At 40.8% G+C, this 17,371-nt stretch overlaps 1 protein-coding gene across 4 annotated transcripts; it reads left to right on the top strand.

Moving 5' to 3' along the window:
• Nucleotides 1–3,787: 3,787 nt before the first annotated feature.
• On the top strand, nt 3,788–16,852 carry GGCT (gamma-glutamylcyclotransferase). 4 transcript variants are annotated; one of them, XM_020799501.3, is made up of 5 exons: nt 3,788–3,928; nt 7,863–8,046; nt 8,501–8,646; nt 10,470–10,620; nt 16,656–16,852. In XM_020799501.3, the coding sequence occupies exons 2-5, from the start codon at nt 7,879–7,881 to the stop codon at nt 16,800–16,802; spliced, it is 612 nt and encodes a 203-aa protein (XP_020655160.2). In that variant the 5' UTR covers nt 3,788–3,928; nt 7,863–7,878; the 3' UTR covers nt 16,803–16,852. The 4 variants fall into 4 exon arrangements, with proteins under 4 accessions (XP_020655160.2, XP_020655163.2, XP_020655162.2 ...); XM_020799504.3 differs by having other exon boundaries at nt 10,470–10,605; XM_020799503.3 differs by having other exon boundaries at nt 3,896–4,025.
• The last annotated feature ends 519 nt before the right edge of the window (nt 16,853–17,371 follow it).

Below are 17,371 nucleotides of genomic sequence, written 5' to 3' on the forward strand. Positions count from 1 at the left end.
TTTTTCTGAAGTCTTTGAGGAATATTTACCTATTTAGGATTTACCTAGGATTTACCTATTTAGCTGTAGGATATGCTTTATCTTAATGTATACATTATGCTCTTTAGCTGTTCAAAGTTACAATGTTTTGAGCAGAATCCTTATAAATACCTGATCAAAAAGTAAATCTTAAGAGTTCACTAGGACTTACTGCCTGGTAAGTATCACAGGACTGCAGCCTTAATAATTGGCATGCTGTAGAAGGGTTTGATACGCTATTCTTGACTGTATTTCTTTATGCAGGCAAAACTAACAAGTAAGAGACTAAATATTACTATATTCTCTTGTACTGTGGGGTGTGTGTGTATGTGTGTGTGTGTATCTGTTACAAGATCTCCACTTCTCTCATAAAATTATAGCAAAAATCCAGAAAAATCTATTTTCACATGTATTGCCAGCACTGGCCAACAGAGGGAGCCAGATACTATACTGTGAATACTTGTTAGTAAAGAATACATGTTAATAAAGACTACTCAAAAGGACTGTGTGGACCACAGCAAACTATGGCAAGTTCTTAAAGAAATGGGAGTGCCTGACCACCTTATCTACCTCCTGTGAAATCTATATGTGGGGCATGAAGCAACAGTTAGAACTGGATATGGAACAACTGATTGGTTCAAAATTGGGAAAGGAGTACGACAAGGCTGCATATTGTCTCCCTGCTTATTTAACTTATATGCAGAATACATCGTGCAAAAGACTGGACTGGAGGAAAGCAAAGGACAGCAGCCACAAAATTAAAAGACACCTGCTTCTTGGGAGGAAAGCGATGATAAACCTAGACAGCATCTTAAAAAGCAGAGACATCACCTTGCTGATAAGGGTCCGCATAGTCAAAGCTATGGTTTTTCCAGTAGTGATGTATGGAAGTGAGAGCTGGACCATAAAGAAGGCTGACCGCTGAAGAATTGATACTTTTGAATTCTGGTGCTAGAGGAGACTCTTGAGAGTAACCTGGACTGTAAAGAGATCAAACCTATCCATTCTGAAGGAAATCAACCCTGGGTGCTCATTGGAAGGACAGATCTTGAAGCTGAGGCTCCAATACTTTGGCTATCTCATGAGAAGACTCGACTCCCTGGAAAAGACCCTGATGTTAGGAAAGTGTGAAGGGAAGAGGAGAAGGGGACGACAGAGGACAAGATAGACAGTGTCATTGAAGCTACCAACATGAATTTGACCCAACTCCGGGAGGCAGTGGAAGACAGGAGGGCCTGGCGTGCTGTGGTTCATGGGGTCACGAATATCGGACATGACTTAACGACTAAGCCACAACAAAGAATACATAGCAGAGTCTCAGGCGCCCTCAAATGGCCAGTTCTGGTAATGCATGTGAATTTTTTTTTTTGGTTTTCTTTTTGTTTTCAGTATGGGGGGGTTGAGCCAATCCACAGTTGATATGGGGGTCCTGCTGTATTAAATAAATTTATCATCATTTTACTAAAACTCCTATAATATCCTTGCTCTGCCATTTTCAAAGCTATAATTGCCAAAGGATATACCATATGACTTTTTTTTTCATGTTAGATATAGGAACAAGGTACCCTCTAATTTTCAGCCCCACATGCACATGAATTCTCACCTGCATGCATGCACAACTCCACCCCCACCCCACCCCATGTGTGCAGGGTTCCATTGTGACCGGGACAAAAGAGGCTGCATGGAAGGGAGGGGAGCCGTGTGTGCACAGCCATGTGCCTTAGAGGGATCCTTGTATGGGAGCCTAGGAAAAATCAAACTGAACTGTTGACTTCACTCTGTCTAAGACAGTTTAGAAAAAAAAAGTTGTGGTCAGAGAGGCAGTTCTTTTAGGCAATGGGAGTAGCAACCTCTTTGTCAAAGCCTAACAATGGGGTGGTGAGGTAGAGTGGGGAACTTCAAGGTTTTATAAGCAAGATCGAACACTTTGAATTCTGCCTATAATGTATGATATTGCTACAGGGAGCAAAATAAATTTACTACAAAGATAGCTTGTAGCCCCACAAACTGTGGTTTTACAGTTCAGTTGTACATTGCCCCCTAACAGTACTGCACCTAATAGCAATTAAGGCATTTTATCTAGGTTTTTTAAGAGTCATCAATGGAATTCTTGTAGACCTGCCATACACAACATAGCATCTTGGAGATAAGTACGACTACAATGCCTATCATCCTTATTTATTTATTTATTTATTTATTTATTTATTTATTTATTTATTTATTTATTTATTTATTTATTAGATTTCTATCCCACCCTTTTAGACAAAGTGTGGAGTGATGAAAAGGAATCCCAACACATTTGGAGAGTGGTGTTAAAGATCGAGAATGAAGACTGTTATAGATCAACCTTCTCAGTGTTTCCCAACCTTCTTTGAGTCATGACCTCCTTTTATAATAGACAAGTAACCTGTGATCCCCTTGCCCCATTTGCATGAAAAGCCATTTTAATGGGATAAAGAAGATAGATAGATAGATAGATAGATAGATAGATAGATAGATAGATAGATAGATAGATAGATAGATAGATAGATAGATAGATAGATAGATAGATAGATAGATAGATAGATAGATAGATAGATAGATTCAGAGTATAATTGCATTACCAACTGGAAATTTGATTGGGGATTGGTGAATTATAAACTGGAGCAGAAATTTGTGGACAGTTTCCCATTGTTTTAGGCTTTTGTAACTGTAGGCCTTATCAGGGTACTGAGGAATACCTCACACTCAATAAGCAACTAACCAGGTACTTTGTATCTCTTTCTTACTGTGATCCATTGTTTCCTGGCCTGAAAACAAAGTAATTTGTCAACATAACTCTTCTATTATGCATCTCAGTCTTCAGCTAGCTACAACTTCTTGCCTTCTAGCAAAACCAGATTTTCTTGCAGAGCAAAGTTTTGCTCCCATTTTAGTCCGTGGCACTTGGTTTAGTTCTCTGCACCTCCACATTTACCTTTACTAGTGGTGTAACAAAGGCATCCCTTATCCTTCCCCCACCCCGCCGCCTTTGCTATTGTGCAATACAGGCATTCAAGGAGCCACACCAGCTTCATTCTCCAAATCATAACTTGATCACACATACATCTGATTTCAAAACCAAGGACATAAAAGAGCAACAGAGGAGGGATCAAAAGCAGAACGTTTGCTCATCTCTCAACCTTTCTGCTTCGCCACTTTCTCTTGCAAGCCTCTCAATCTCTGTGGCTAAACTTGGGCCAGTTTCAGCTTGTCTCACTTTAAACAAGTGTGTTGTGAGGACGGAAGCGGGCAAGCGTAGATTCCGCCCGTTGCTCACCACAGAAAAGGCGGGAATTGCGGGACATGTAACGAAATGGAACTTTTTGGTTTTCTCTCAGGCGAGGCAACTGACGACTACTGTCTAACGGCCCTGAGAAAAGCCATTGTTCCGGCATCACCTCATTTGCCATAACAGGGAAATAATCCTGAGGCAGTGATGAGAAAAATCACTTCGACCCACGTTGCCTACTTGACAGAAGAGTCATTTGAATAACCGCCACGCGGTGGAAATGATGTTACACTGCGAACTATTGAAATATGGTTTTATACACCACATCTGGCAAGGCGCGGTGCGCAGCCCAACACCCGAAGAGCCAACCGAGCGCCAGGGAGGGAAGCCTAAAAATGCCCGTCAGCAACCGAGCCGCCACAGCCTCCGCTTTACGCTTCATCGGCACCAAGGGGGGGGGAATAGAAAGGTCACGCGGGCTCTCTCAGCCAATCAGAAGAGGCGGCGCCTGCAGCTCCGGAGCGGTCGGCCAATGGTCGGCATCGTCGCGGTCACAGCCGGTTGCCGGCTGCGCTGAGTCGCTGGCAGGCGAAGTCTGGCCGCGGCTGCGCGTAGCGGGAAGCCGGAGAGCGACAGAAGGAAGGCGGGAAGCACGGACAGGTCCGGGAACGGGGAGGGGGGGAGGTAGGAGGGCATTGCAAAAGGGGTCGATCCAGGTTTGCATAGAGGAATGGAAGGAAGGGTCGTGTTTTCCCTGGTACGGGGTGGCTCCTTGCTTGGAGAGAATAAAATGGTTGTATGAAGGGAGACTCTGGGTAGCAGAACTTAGGAAGTCCTAAAACTTAGGTAGTCCTAAGAGTAAAGGACATCTGGAAATTGGGGTGGAGGAGTGGAGCAAATATAGCGGATGCCCTTGTAATAAAATCCCAGACGGTTAAATTGTATACATGCAGTGTGTGTCAAAGGAAGCAGTGATATACAATGGAATTTGCAGGTTCCAGAAATGTAAAATAGAGGAGCATATGATGCAGCTGAAGTAGGATGCATGCATATTTTCTGTGCCTTTTGTTAAATCTACACGAAGGCAGGACCCCATCCTCAGAAATAGAGGTGGTGTGTTCTGCTTGGGGGCATCCGATGGGCATCTGGTTGGGCGACGGGGACGGGGGGGGGGGCAGGATGCTGAACTAAATAGGCCTTAATAGTTGTCCTGTATGCCTCTTGCGTTTCTTGAAAGGCTGAGATGGTGTTTCTTTGACGTATTAGATAAAATGTTTGTTCCTGTTTCTTTTGCCAAGGCCTGTATATTTCATAAGTAGAGAAAATAGTATACAGTTTCTAGGTTACCTGCTGACTGACTAGTTGAAATGGCATGACATGATTTTATGCCACATATCCTTCCTGCAAATTAGTCAGATGCAGCAGGACTCCTATTACATTCTTGCTGGTGTTTCCGTTGGTTGGGGCATGCCTTGTCTTAGAGCAGAATACTTGTTCAGGAACAGCATGTATTGGGTAGGGCTCATTTGGGCTTAATGTAGCAGACTCCCAGCTTTGTAGGTCTGTTTAAGTAGCTGGAAAAAAAAAAAAAAAACAGGATAGATTTGTCAATAAGCATAGACTAGTCAATAAGCATTTTATTTTTTAAAAAACCCAAGTTAAATTATAAAAATCTGATTTTAAAATTTAAATCAATTTTTTTAAATGTAGATCAGTGTTTAAAATAAATTGCTTACTGACTAGTAATTTAAATCATGTTTTAAATTGTGATTTAAATCTATTTGATTTAAATCAAATCTACCCTGGCAAAAAGTATACTAAGAACATAAGAGCATCATATTCCTTTGCAATAATAGCTGATTGATGATTTCTAGAAATGATGTGTCTGTTTAATCTTCTTAAGGTGTTATTGGGCATTGTCTGAGATTTGCAAATACTCTGAGCAGTGAAACGAAGCTCTCAATGACAGGATAGCTAAGCTCAAAAGTTCAGACAATCAAAATCAAATTCCAGCTGACCAGATAATATTACAGGTGCCCAATGCCAAATGCTAAACACCAGGAAAGATCAGGTAACACAAATGTTTCAAGACACTTCGTCACATCCTAATAGTCCAATAATAGATCAATTAAATGGCAAGAGACCACTGTGCTTGCTTGCATCAGCTCCATTGGCTTGTTCATAAATTGTCAGAGATGTCTGCCAGCCTTCACACCAAGTCAAAAAGAGATAAAGTGTAACAATGCCTTGAGACTGAGGTGCAACAAATATAAGAAATGTAGCATTGGCAACAGTAGCAGATATACCGTCAAAAGAGGGGCAAGTCTAAAACCTCTGCTTGCGGAACTCAAGAAGAAAAGTCCAGTAAAATGATAGTCAGGTAGCCTAATTAAAAGAAAATCTGAGCACTAACACACACACCCCAAGAACACAAACATATTCTCATTCAACACCATCTTCAAGCATCCTTAGAGCACCATCCTATCAGACTACCCATGATGAGTGGGAATTCAGTCATCAAGAGAGAGATGAAGCATTTCTGGGATGTCTGAAAATCACTTAGGATTACCCATAGGACTATTTAGGATTACCCTCAACTAATTCTCTGCTGACATACTGGCTGCATCCCTCAGCTGCACGAGGTTTGGATCTGGCAAAACTCCGCTCCTCCCTTTCTTCACCCCTTTATTGGTTTTTCTGCCCATAGCCTTAGCCAGCACAGGAGTTCTGTTGGCAAACGCCTTGATTCTGAGGTCAGCCAGCAGAAGTGGATTCTGCTTCCCCAAGGGCATTTCTGGTATAAGGAGACTGCTGCAGGCAAAAAGGCTCCTTTCAAACTCCCCAAGATAGTGTTGCATTTTTCAGTTAGTTTTGCAGTATTGTGAGAGCTCAATCCTAACCCGCAATAAATAAATAAATAAATAAATAAATAAATAAATAAATAAATAAATAAATGAATAAATAAAATAAAATAAAATAAAATAAAATAAAATAAAAAATAAATTTATTTATTTATTTATTATTTATTCAATTTATTCAATTATAAAGCTAGCCAGCTGGAACTGTGATGAATCCAAACTCCTCCAAGCCAGGTGATGTTGGGAAATTACTGAGGATTTCCCTCACGGCTCCATGGCTTGGAAACGGGGATGAGCACTGCACCCTGGAGTTGGACATAACTGGACTAAATGTCAAGGGGGAACCTTTACTTTTATTCCCTCACGCCTGATCTTTGTGCAGGCGTAACAGCTGCAGCCCTGGAGGAGGTTTGGATCTGGCACGGCTTGCCTCCTCTCTCACTCTTCCCTTTCTCTGCTCCTCTTTTGGCTCTTCTGCTGGCAGATCTTAGCCAGCAGGGCAGTTTAGATCCCTTTGCCAGCTCATCTGGAGGTCAGCAGGCATAGGAGGATCTGTGCTGGCATCAAGAGATTTCTGCCTAATCCAGATTCTGTACATCAAACTCATCTTTGAATTAGGAACTGCAGTACAACAGGAGTTGAGGAATTGGCAGAAACATCTTTTGCCAGAGAATGTTTGTTTGTTTAAAAGATTTTTGCCTCCCCTTTCTCCTTAAAAAAGGACCCAGGGTGGCTTGCATGATTAAAAAGACAATATTTAAAAGCTAAAAACAGTAAGTATAAAAATATTTTAAAAGAATTGAACAAATATTATATTATAAATGGTAAACAAAATCGAACCAGAAATGCATTTAAAAGTAACAAGACACAACAATCCATTTAGAAATCCACCTCAGACATTCAGTCACTAAGGGAAAGCCTGCCCGAAGAGAAGGATCTTTGCCTGTTGGCAAAAGGACAACAAAGGTGGGAAAAGCCTGACCTCCTGTGGAGAAAATCCCAGAATCTGGGAGTAGCGACAGGAAAGGCTCTGTCCAGTGTCCGCAGTGAATGCATCTATAAAGGTGGTGGGATCAAGAGAAACGCCTCTACTGATAATCTTAACACCAGAGCAGGCTTATAAAGGGAGATAAAGTCATTTTGCTAGCTGATCTCCGAGATCTGTCAGCAGAGGAGTTTGCAGGCAGAACTACTCTGCTGATTAAAATCTGGTAGAGGAGCCAGAAAATGGGTGGAGCAAGAGAAGAGCTGAGTTATGCCAGATCCAAAATTCCTCTAGTATATTATAGCCACAGTTACTATGCCAACATAAAGTTAAGTGTCTCTCTAAGTAACAATGCAATCTAAATTGCACTGTTGTCAGTCCAGGTAGAAGTGGAACAGAACTCCTTCAATTTTTCTCCAAGTTTATATGAGACATCAGTTATTAGAGAGATCTGCCAGAAGAGCCACCCCAAAAAAGGAGCAGAGAAGAGGTGGAGTGATGGAGGAGTAAAGTTATGGCAAATCCAATCTTTTCCAAGGACATAGCCACTGTGCCAGTACAACATTAGGCAAGTGTGAGGGCAGTAGTAAGCCATTTGTAATATCTTGAGGCTGGGGAAGGTTTGAATTCAGCATGGATTCAGATGGCCCAGTGTAAACTCCACTGGTTATCAGGTGTCCTGGTTTGGTAGGATATCGCCATAGATCCCTTTCTGGTGAACAAACATTTCATGGTTCTTTTCTTTGAACAGGACTCCTTCCGAATAAATGGAAACTATACAGAGCTGTACTCATACAAGACTAGATGGAAATTTGGATGTCGAAAATGGTCAAAATGATAGTTTCCTGTATTTTGCATATGGAAGTAACTTGTTGAGGGAGAGAATAATGCTAAGGAACCCATCTGTTGTGTTTCTCACTCTGGCACATGTTCTGGTTAGTACCGCACTTGATTCTTTAAAATAAAAGGTGTGAAAGAAACTTGTTACCTACTTCAGATGCAACGACTGTACAGTACTTGGAAGATATGTTGCATAGTCACTTTTTTGCTTCCGTTGAGTTTCCTTCCCTGAGTTATTTTTAACCGTGAAAGTAATCAGCAAGGTAATCTTTTGTATCTGAAAGGCAAGTCTTCTTGGAGATGAGTTTTCTGACAAGGTTCATCTCAACTGAAGTTTATCTGAACTAAATCAAGATTGGCTTAACTCATTATTTCTTTTTGAAGTCATTTTATAAATGAGGGTTTAAATTAGGTGCACAATCAAAGAAGTACTTTCTGTTTGTCCTATTTTCCTGCTTTTTTGAAAAATAATTGTTTCAGTTAATTGTATGATGTTAAAACTAGAAACATGTAAATGAAGATTCACTTTCCTCCTGGTTTAATTCACAGGATTATAAACTCGCTTTTGGCTCTTTCCAAGGCAAACCAAGTTCAACATGGCATGGAAGTACAGCTACAATTGTTCAAGCTCCTGGTGATGAAGTGTGGGGGGTGGTGTGGAAAATGAACACTACTGATCTGTGTTCTCTGGATAGGTGAGTAATCTGTAGTTCTCACTTAGGAAGCAGAAAGGACAAAGGGGATGCCTTTTCAAACATGTAACTTGAATATTGTGTTCCAGGTCTCTGAAGAAATTGGCTATTCTCCATGCAAACTCATGCTAAATGGAACACTTCAGTCGTAAAGATTCCAACATTGAAACTTTGTGTTGTGATAACTGTTTAAACCTACTGTTCCTCTTTGGCCCAGTGGCAGTGTTTTTCTGCCAATACTGCTTGTAGATAATAAGTCATATTGTCCTTACTGGGAATCAGGGAGCAGGAAATGCAAACATTCCAACTGTTATTTTATACTGTAGTGGCCAAATTCCTATTGTTCAACTCCGCTTGCCGAATAGGAATGATGTCATCACCAGTGGTACATTCCTGCTGATTAAAGGTTTCTTGTGGCAATTTTGAGGTGCATGTAACTCATATATAATATGTCTTCACTCAAAAATTGCCAAAGAAAGTCTTTAATCACCACTAATCTGCTGCTGATGGTGACATCATTCCCATTGCACACACACAGCTGTGCAATGGGATTTCAGCCACTAACTGGTAAGCAGGGATTTCACCAGCATGCAGCTGGATATAAAGTGTACAGTCTGAGAAACCTGATACATGGTACTTGGGAAAATGGGGGAGAGGCAGAATAGACAAGTTATACATACGTATAGACAACAAATTATATAACAGTAGGACATATGCATAATTGTTATACTTCAGAAGAGCCCTTCCTGCCTTCTAGGAGGCCTAAAGCCAATTCTGCCATTTTTTGAGGAGCTCCTGAGCACCCCGTAGAGTCCCACCATACCTCATAACATTTTTTAATCTTTTAAAAAATATTGGGGGGGGGTATAAAAACTTTTTTCAGTACAAGAAACCCCATTTTTTGTAAGAAAGCCTTCTTTGGCACAGGAACAGGCCCTCCAAGGCATAGCAGTGTGACGTCTGCAGCCCACAGACCTCTGGAGATCACCGAACCCTGCTATAGATGGTCTGACAGAGCATTTGTGCAGTTGGAAATATACTTAAGCTCTAGTATTAAAACTAAATAGTTTTGCAATGGAGTCTGTGTTGAAGTTGTAGACATGATCCTAATGCTTCCTCTGCGTCCTAATATTCCACAGTGTGGATACACACATTACAGATCTTGAAGACATACTGGGTGTATACCAATAGATAACAAGGGCTTGTGCTTGGCAGGTCCAGAAACAACATGAAAGGAAGTGAAAGGTCTTCAGAGATGACAGTTCCTCCTTTTTGGTAGTGTTGGTAATGCCCACTGTCTTGTGATTTATTTCTAAAAATATCTGGATATTAATCACATCTGTTATGTGGATTTTCCCTCTCTCTTTACCTGAGATTGTGCAGTGTATATAGATGCAGTGTACTTTTAGACCCACATTAGCTGTACAGACTTGGTTCTGATCGCAGTGCCATTCAAACAAGAGGTTGGGGAATTAGCAGGGTCATTATGTGGCACTGTCCTAATGAGCAATTCTCTAGGAATGCTCTGTAAAATGTCACATCACACTATGCCTCTGTTTTTTGCCCTTATTTTCATTTTAGTAGTAAATTTTGTAATCTGACCCTCAGAAAGCTGCTTTCCAGAAACAACTGTAGCTGCACAAGATTAAACATGGTTCATGTTCTCCATTTCATCAACTACCAGTACTGAAAAGGAGAATCTTCCATTTATTTTAATTTTTTTGTAATTGTCTAATATTGCATAGTGTCTTCTAAATAAATAGCCCTTTTAAGAAATAAATAATTACATTTGCTTGATCTGAAAAGTATCTTGCATTCTATTTCAGTCAAGAGGGAGTTGAAGCCGGTATTTATGTACCAATAGAAGTCGGTGCTCATACTCAAGAAGGGAAAGTACTCACGTGTCGAAGTTACCAAATGAATAACTATGTCTATGGGTTTCCTTCTCCACAGTATAAAAAGGTACAGCATAAAAAGGTACAGCTTTTGTGTGCTTCGGTTATGAACTGATGGGGAATCTTGAGTTCTTAAACTTCAACAGGGTCTGAAGAGACACCTGAAGGTCTGAGGAAATAGGCAGTTTTGGTAGGTTCGGGGCCTAATTTTCTTCCCTGTCTCAGATCTTCCAAGACTGAAACGGAAAACCAAAAATATTGTGAGAGGGGGGATGAAAAACCAAAAGAGGGTAATCCAACCCAATCCAGATGTTATAGCATGAAATAAAGCAGGCCTTTAAGTGTATAAAGATAGGGGGATGCAAGAAAGTCCTGCTTCCAGTTCTCCCTCCTCACCACAAAATAATTCACACCTTTATGTATTGAGCACCAACATCTGAAAAGCTACTTGGAACAGAGTTCACCTGAATATGCTTCATTCATATGACAGGCATCCCTAGAGCTCCCTTGATCATGTGAACAGTGTAAACAGGTTCAGGGGAATGTGCTTGCAGGCACCTCTTCAGACCTTTGTGCCGAACACGGGAAGATCTGAGTTACAGATCTGGACGGGGTAGCTTTGGTCATGTGACTTATATGTGCCTCTCCACCACACTCTTAAGTCTTACCGAGTTTCAGGCTGCAATGCCTGCATTGGAAACCGCTAATTAGCTGGCCGAAAATGGGGGCTTTGCGATGATCACTTCCCCGCAATCATCGCAAAGAGAAATTTCCCCATAGGGGCCATTGCAAAGCGATCACTCTTGCGATGGCAAAAAGTCCATCGCAAAGCAGTTTCATCGCTATATGGAGCAATCGCTATGTGAGGCACCACTGTAGCTATGTTTACAAGCTAAATCCATTGAAAAGAACAGCAGGAAAATGAGTATGTGTGTGAACGCATGTGTCCACACGCGCGTGCACACACACAATGTGATCCCACACAAACATTCTTACCATGCCCTGTTTCCTAAAATTTATATCTACTTACGCAAAGTAGTCTAGGGTGGGCATGTAACTGAACAACTTCTTAAAGCTTGTCATGACAGTTACTGATGATACTGTTATTCAATTGGCGTAAAGTAAGGCACCTTTACCTCAATGTAGGGCGTGTGTGAGCATACATGCCTGATTAAATGAGGGTTTTTTTGCTTCACCGGATGTTGTGGCCAGATCATTGTCTCTGTTTTAGATCAGGAGCTTAGGTCAGGCCCGCTGAGTCAAAGAAGAACATTACAACATGCCAGGCTGGTGGCCTGCCAGTTAGTTGCCTCTTCCCCTTTGATAGAGCCAGAGTGTCTCAAGTTAGAAGAAGCAGCTGTTCTGAAGACTTGCGCTTCCTGTTTCAGTATACATGTACTTCAGAACAAACTTGTCATCCCCTAGTGCTATACTGCTCCCATTAAAGGTATATGAACCCTATTGACTGGAAAGCAGATTGAGCATTGAACGTCCCTATGCAGGACCTGTCCTAAATTCTTCTTTTTGTCTAACCTTTAGGCCTAGGTGATAATGTAATGGGCAGCTTGATGGAGGGCTTGCTTTCTTGCCCGCAGGGATGGAGGAAGAGTGTAGAATGGTTGGGGCTTCAGTAGCTCCTTTCTGCTAACAGGAACTATCATGATGGTTAGTGCATGAAATAGTGTATCTTCCCAGCTTCCAGTCTTGATAAGGGCCCAGACTGAGATGAAGGACTTCCTCTTTTCCTTTCTGTTATCTCCTGATGTTATATGCAGGGAAGTAGGGGTGAGGAAAAAGGATCCCAGCACATCTGGAGACCATCCATCAGTGACATTAACACATTATATGTGTATATTGGAAAAATAGAACAAGCTGAACCTGTATAACCAGCAAGATCTGTAAATGATCCAAACGTTGTTAAAGTTACAACTTGTCTGTAATGAATTTGCAGATACCTAATTATGCATGTAGTCTGTAATACAGTACTGATTTGCATGTCACACCAAGACTGTTATCTGAATGAAACCTGTTATATTTCCTGGTTCTTTGATTTAAATTCTTCATATCTGAACAGTTAACAGAAATTATTCCAATATCCTGAAAAGTAGGTATGACATACAATTATGTTTTGAGTGTTTTTCTTTAGTTGTGCTTCACAGACATATCTTTTTTGCACTCATGAGATGTGGTTATCCCTATAAAAATAATGGCATTAAGTCTGTCTGTACCTCCACCACTTGTAAGGTATAGTATAGAGTAGAGACTGGTCACTTTTGCATTGCACAAGTAACTTCTGGTGTTGCTAGTCAGTTTCTGGTGTTGCTTAGTTTTAGTAAATCAAGATAGCTCAGTGCTTTTGGTTGGGAGTTCTATTCTGTACTGGGCTTCCTTGACAGGGGCTGGATCCATAGGGTACCTTCCAGCTCTGCATTTCTAAGATGATGATAAATCATGCTGTTATCTAACCTAAGGACCAGAATTCTACTGCTCATGAGATGGCCAAAGTACTGGAGCCTCAGCTTCAGGATCTGTCCCTCCAGTGAGCACTTAGGGTTGATTTCCTTCAGAATGGATAGTTTTGATCTCCTTGCAGTCCAGGGGACTCTCAAGAGTCTCCTCCAGCACCACAATTCAAAAACATCAATTCTTTGGCAGTCAGCGTTCTTTATGGTCCAGCTCTCACTTCCATACATTGCTACTTGAAAAACCATAGCTTTGACAATGCGGACCTTTGTCGACAAGGGATATCTCTGCTTTTTAAGATGCTGTCTAGGTTTGTCATTGCTTTACTCCCAAGAAGCAGGAATCTCTTAATTTTGTGGCTGCTGTCACCATCTGCAGTGATCATGGAGCCCAAAAAAATAAAATTTGTCACTGCCTCCATATCTTCCCCTTCTGTTTGCCAGGAGGTGATGGGACCAGTGGCCATGATCTTAGTTTTTTGGATGTCAAGTTTCAGACCATTTTTTGTGCTCTTCTCTTTCATTAAGAGATTCTTTAATTCCTCCTCACTTTCTGCCATCAGAGTGGTATCATCTGCATATCTGAGGTTGTTGATATTTCTTCTGGCAATCTTAATTCCATGTTGGGATTCCTCCAGTCCTGCCTTTCACATGATGCATATAAGTTCAATAAGCAGCCAAAACGGTGCTCACGACCTGGGGTTCAATCCCAGGTAGCCAGCTCAAGGTTGACTCAGCCTTCTATCCTTCCAAGGTTGGTAAAATGAGTACCCAGCTCGGGGGGGGGGGATGTGTAGCCTGCATAATTAACTTGTAAACTGCCCAGAGAGTTCTTGAAGCACTATGGGGTGCTTTTTGCTTTAAATCTGTGTATTCATAAGGGATTTGGTTTAAATTACACCTGAGTAGCCCAGTGGTTTTTCCTATTTTCTTCAGTTTAAGCTTGAGTTTTGCTATAAGAAGCTGATGGTCAAAGCCACAATCAGCTCCAGGTCTTGCTTTTGCTGACTGTATGGACTCTATATAGTATAATACTATAGAGCTTTGCCATCCTTGGCTGCTGAGAATATAATCAATCTGATTATGGTATTGCCCATCTGGTGATGTCCATGTATAGAGTCTCCTCTTCTGTTGTTGGAAAAGAGTGTTTGTGATGACCAGATTGTTTTCTTTACAAAACTCTATTAGCCTTTGCCCTGTTTCATTTTGAACTCCAACGCCAAACTTATCTGTTATTCTTTTTATCTCTTGACTCCCTACTTTAGCATTCCATTCCCCTATAATGAGAAGAATATCTTTCTTTGGTGTCAGTTCTAGAAAGTGTTGTAAGTCTTCATAGAAATGGTCAATTTCAGCCTCTTCAGCATGGGTGGTTGGTGCATAAACTTGGATGTTGAAATGTCTGCCTTGGATTTGTATTGAAATCATTCTATCATTTTTGGAATTGTATCCCAATAAAGCTTTTCCCACTCTTTTGTTGACTATGAGGACTACTCCATTTCTTCTACAGGATTCTTGCCCACAATAGTAGATATGATAATCATCTGAATTGAATTCACCCATTCCTGTCCATTTTAGTTCACTGATGCCCAGGATGTCAATGTTTACTCTTGCCATCTCCTGTTTTACCACATCTATCTTACCAAGGTTCATAGATCTTATATTCCAGGTTCCTATGCAGTATTTTTCTTTGCAGCATCGGACTTTCCTTTCCCTTCCAGGCGCGTCTACAGCTGAGCGTCCTTTCGGCTTTGGCCCAAGCACTTCATTAGTTCTGGAGCTACTTGTCCTTGTCCTCCGCTCTTCCTCAGTAGCATGTTGGACGCATTCCGATCTGAGTGTCCCATCTTCCAGCGTCATATCTTTTAGTCTTGTGTTTCTGTCCATGGAGTTTTCTTGGCAAAGATACTGGAGTGGCTTGCCAGTTCCTGCTCCAGGTGGATTGCGTTTAGTCAGAACTCTCCACTATGACCTGTCTGTCTTGGGTGTCCCTGCATGGCAAAGCCCATAGCTTCTCTGAATTACTCAAGCCCCTTTGCCACAACAAGGCAGCAATCCGTGAAGGGGTTGAAAAGCTTACCACACCCTAACTCTTTCTTGTTGGTTCACTATGACTGGTGAGAAGCCATCAATGATGCCTAAATGCTAGTTTTTATATGATATACAGTGGTGCCTCGCATAGCGATGCTAATTAGTTCCAAAAAAAACATCGCTATGTGAAATCATCGCTATGCGAAACACCATTTTCCATAGGAATGCATTGGAAACCGGTTAATCCGTTCCAATTGGAACGGATTGCCATCGTTAAGCGAAAAAACCCATAGGAAACATCGCTAAGCGAAACAATGTTTCCTCCATTAGAATGTATTGTAGCTGACTCAATACATTTCAATGGCTTTGCGAAGTCAATTTTTGCAATTTTAAATGTGTCATACAAGGGGTAAAAATGGTTTTAAATGCTTGGAATAGCTTCTGCACCTTCTAAAACGGGTGCAAATGTAATTTGGCTTTGATCTGACTTTTCGTTAATTAATGGTGAATTTTTCCCCCCAACTTTTGACAGCTGTCAAAATCTGACAGCTCCATTATTTCCTATGGGGGAAGAAAAAATTCACAAAAAATTAGTGAAGACTCAGCAACTGTTCTAAATGCTTGGGTTCGTTAGAGGACCCCCTATGTCATGTGCAAACCTGATTTGGCTTTGATCTGAACTTTCGTTAATTTATGGCAAATTGTTTTCTCCCCCATAGGAAAGCATGGAACTGTCAGATTTTGACAGGTCCATTGATTCCTATGGGCCGAAAAAAAAAATTAACCATAAATTAACGAAAAGTCAGATCAAAGCCAAATCAGGTTTGCACATGACTTAGGGGGTCCTCTAACGAATCCAAGCATTTAGAACCATTTTTGACCCTTCTAAGACACTTTTTTAATTGAAAAAAAAACATCGTTAAGTGAAGCAGGGGACCTAAATTCGCATTCGTTATGCGAAGCATGGTCCCAAACTTCGCTAAGCGAAAATCGCCCATAGGAAACATCGTTATGAGGTGCATATTATTTTCTAAAAAACACATCGTTATGCGAATTCATCGCTAAACGAGGCAATCGTTAAGCGAGGCACCATGCTCTTGATGAGCATGCCATGGCAGGTGGTGGTATGTATATAAGAATGGGATATCATATAACTTGCAACACAGAAATATTTATTTATTTACTCATTTGTTTGTTCATTTATTCACTCATTCATTCCATTTCTATGCCATCTTGTTCCCCCAGTGAGCAGAAAATGACAAATATGACTCTTCCCTTTCCCACTCTGTACTCACAACAATGCTGTGAAGTCAGTCAGGCTGATAGATTACGATTGGCCCAAGATCACCCAGCAAACTTCACGACCAAGTGGGAATTTGAAGTCAGGGTGCCAGCATTCTTGTCCAGCACTCTCTAACTATGACATCACACTGGTTCTCTTAAATTGTGTTCTCTGCTGAATTAATTCACACTGTTATTTTCCAGTGATGTAGTATGAGAGAAACTCTGTTATTTTTCTGTCTTCTGCTAATGTTTTAGCTTAAACTCTTTCTCAATTACACTTATAAGTCATGAGGCTCTAATGTCGGCATTTACATCCATACTCTTTTTTTTTTTTTTGTAGGTCATCTGTATGGGTGCAGAACAGAATGGTTTGCCGGCAGATTATCAGAAGAAGTTAGATTCTATAGAAACAAACAACTATGAAGGACCTGTGCCAGTGTTTGAAGAAATTGAAGCTGCTCTCAGGGTGTCCAAGACAGTGCAATAATGATGATGATGATGATAATGATGATGATAATAAACAAACTTTTTAAGATAGCTTGTTTTTAACTTTCTTATATCATCATTTTGTAAGAGTATCTTTCTTGTAGCAATTTAGATATGCTTTAACGTGAAAACTGCACTTGTATACAACTGTATGGCTGAGATTTTTCTGCATTTTTTTATTTATTCCAAGTTTGGTTTCTATAGTTTAAATATCAATATCAGAGTGATATTGGTTCACACATGTTGCTAGAGTTTATCAGATGCTACACCATCTCAATTTGTTCATTGAAAGCAACACTCTGAGCTCGTGCTACCTTACTTATGGATCCTGGTATGAATTTACTTACGATGGGCATTGGACCTCAGATCTGTTTTATCATGGTCAGTTCTTGAGTTTCTTCTTCCACCACCTATGTCTTCTTTTTCTTTAAAGCTGGTATGCAAAAATCCACTCTTGTGTGTGTATGGAAGTTGCTTTGGCCCTTTTAATACTTATAATTTACTTCATGATTTCATGAGGATATTGGAAGCTCCTCTCACTTCACATGAGAAAGAAAAACATATGACACT

This window comes from Pogona vitticeps, chromosome 6 (assembly GCF_051106095.1).
Source record: "Pogona vitticeps strain Pit_001003342236 chromosome 6, PviZW2.1, whole genome shotgun sequence".
Taxonomy (NCBI): Eukaryota; Metazoa; Chordata; class Lepidosauria; order Squamata; family Agamidae; genus Pogona; species Pogona vitticeps.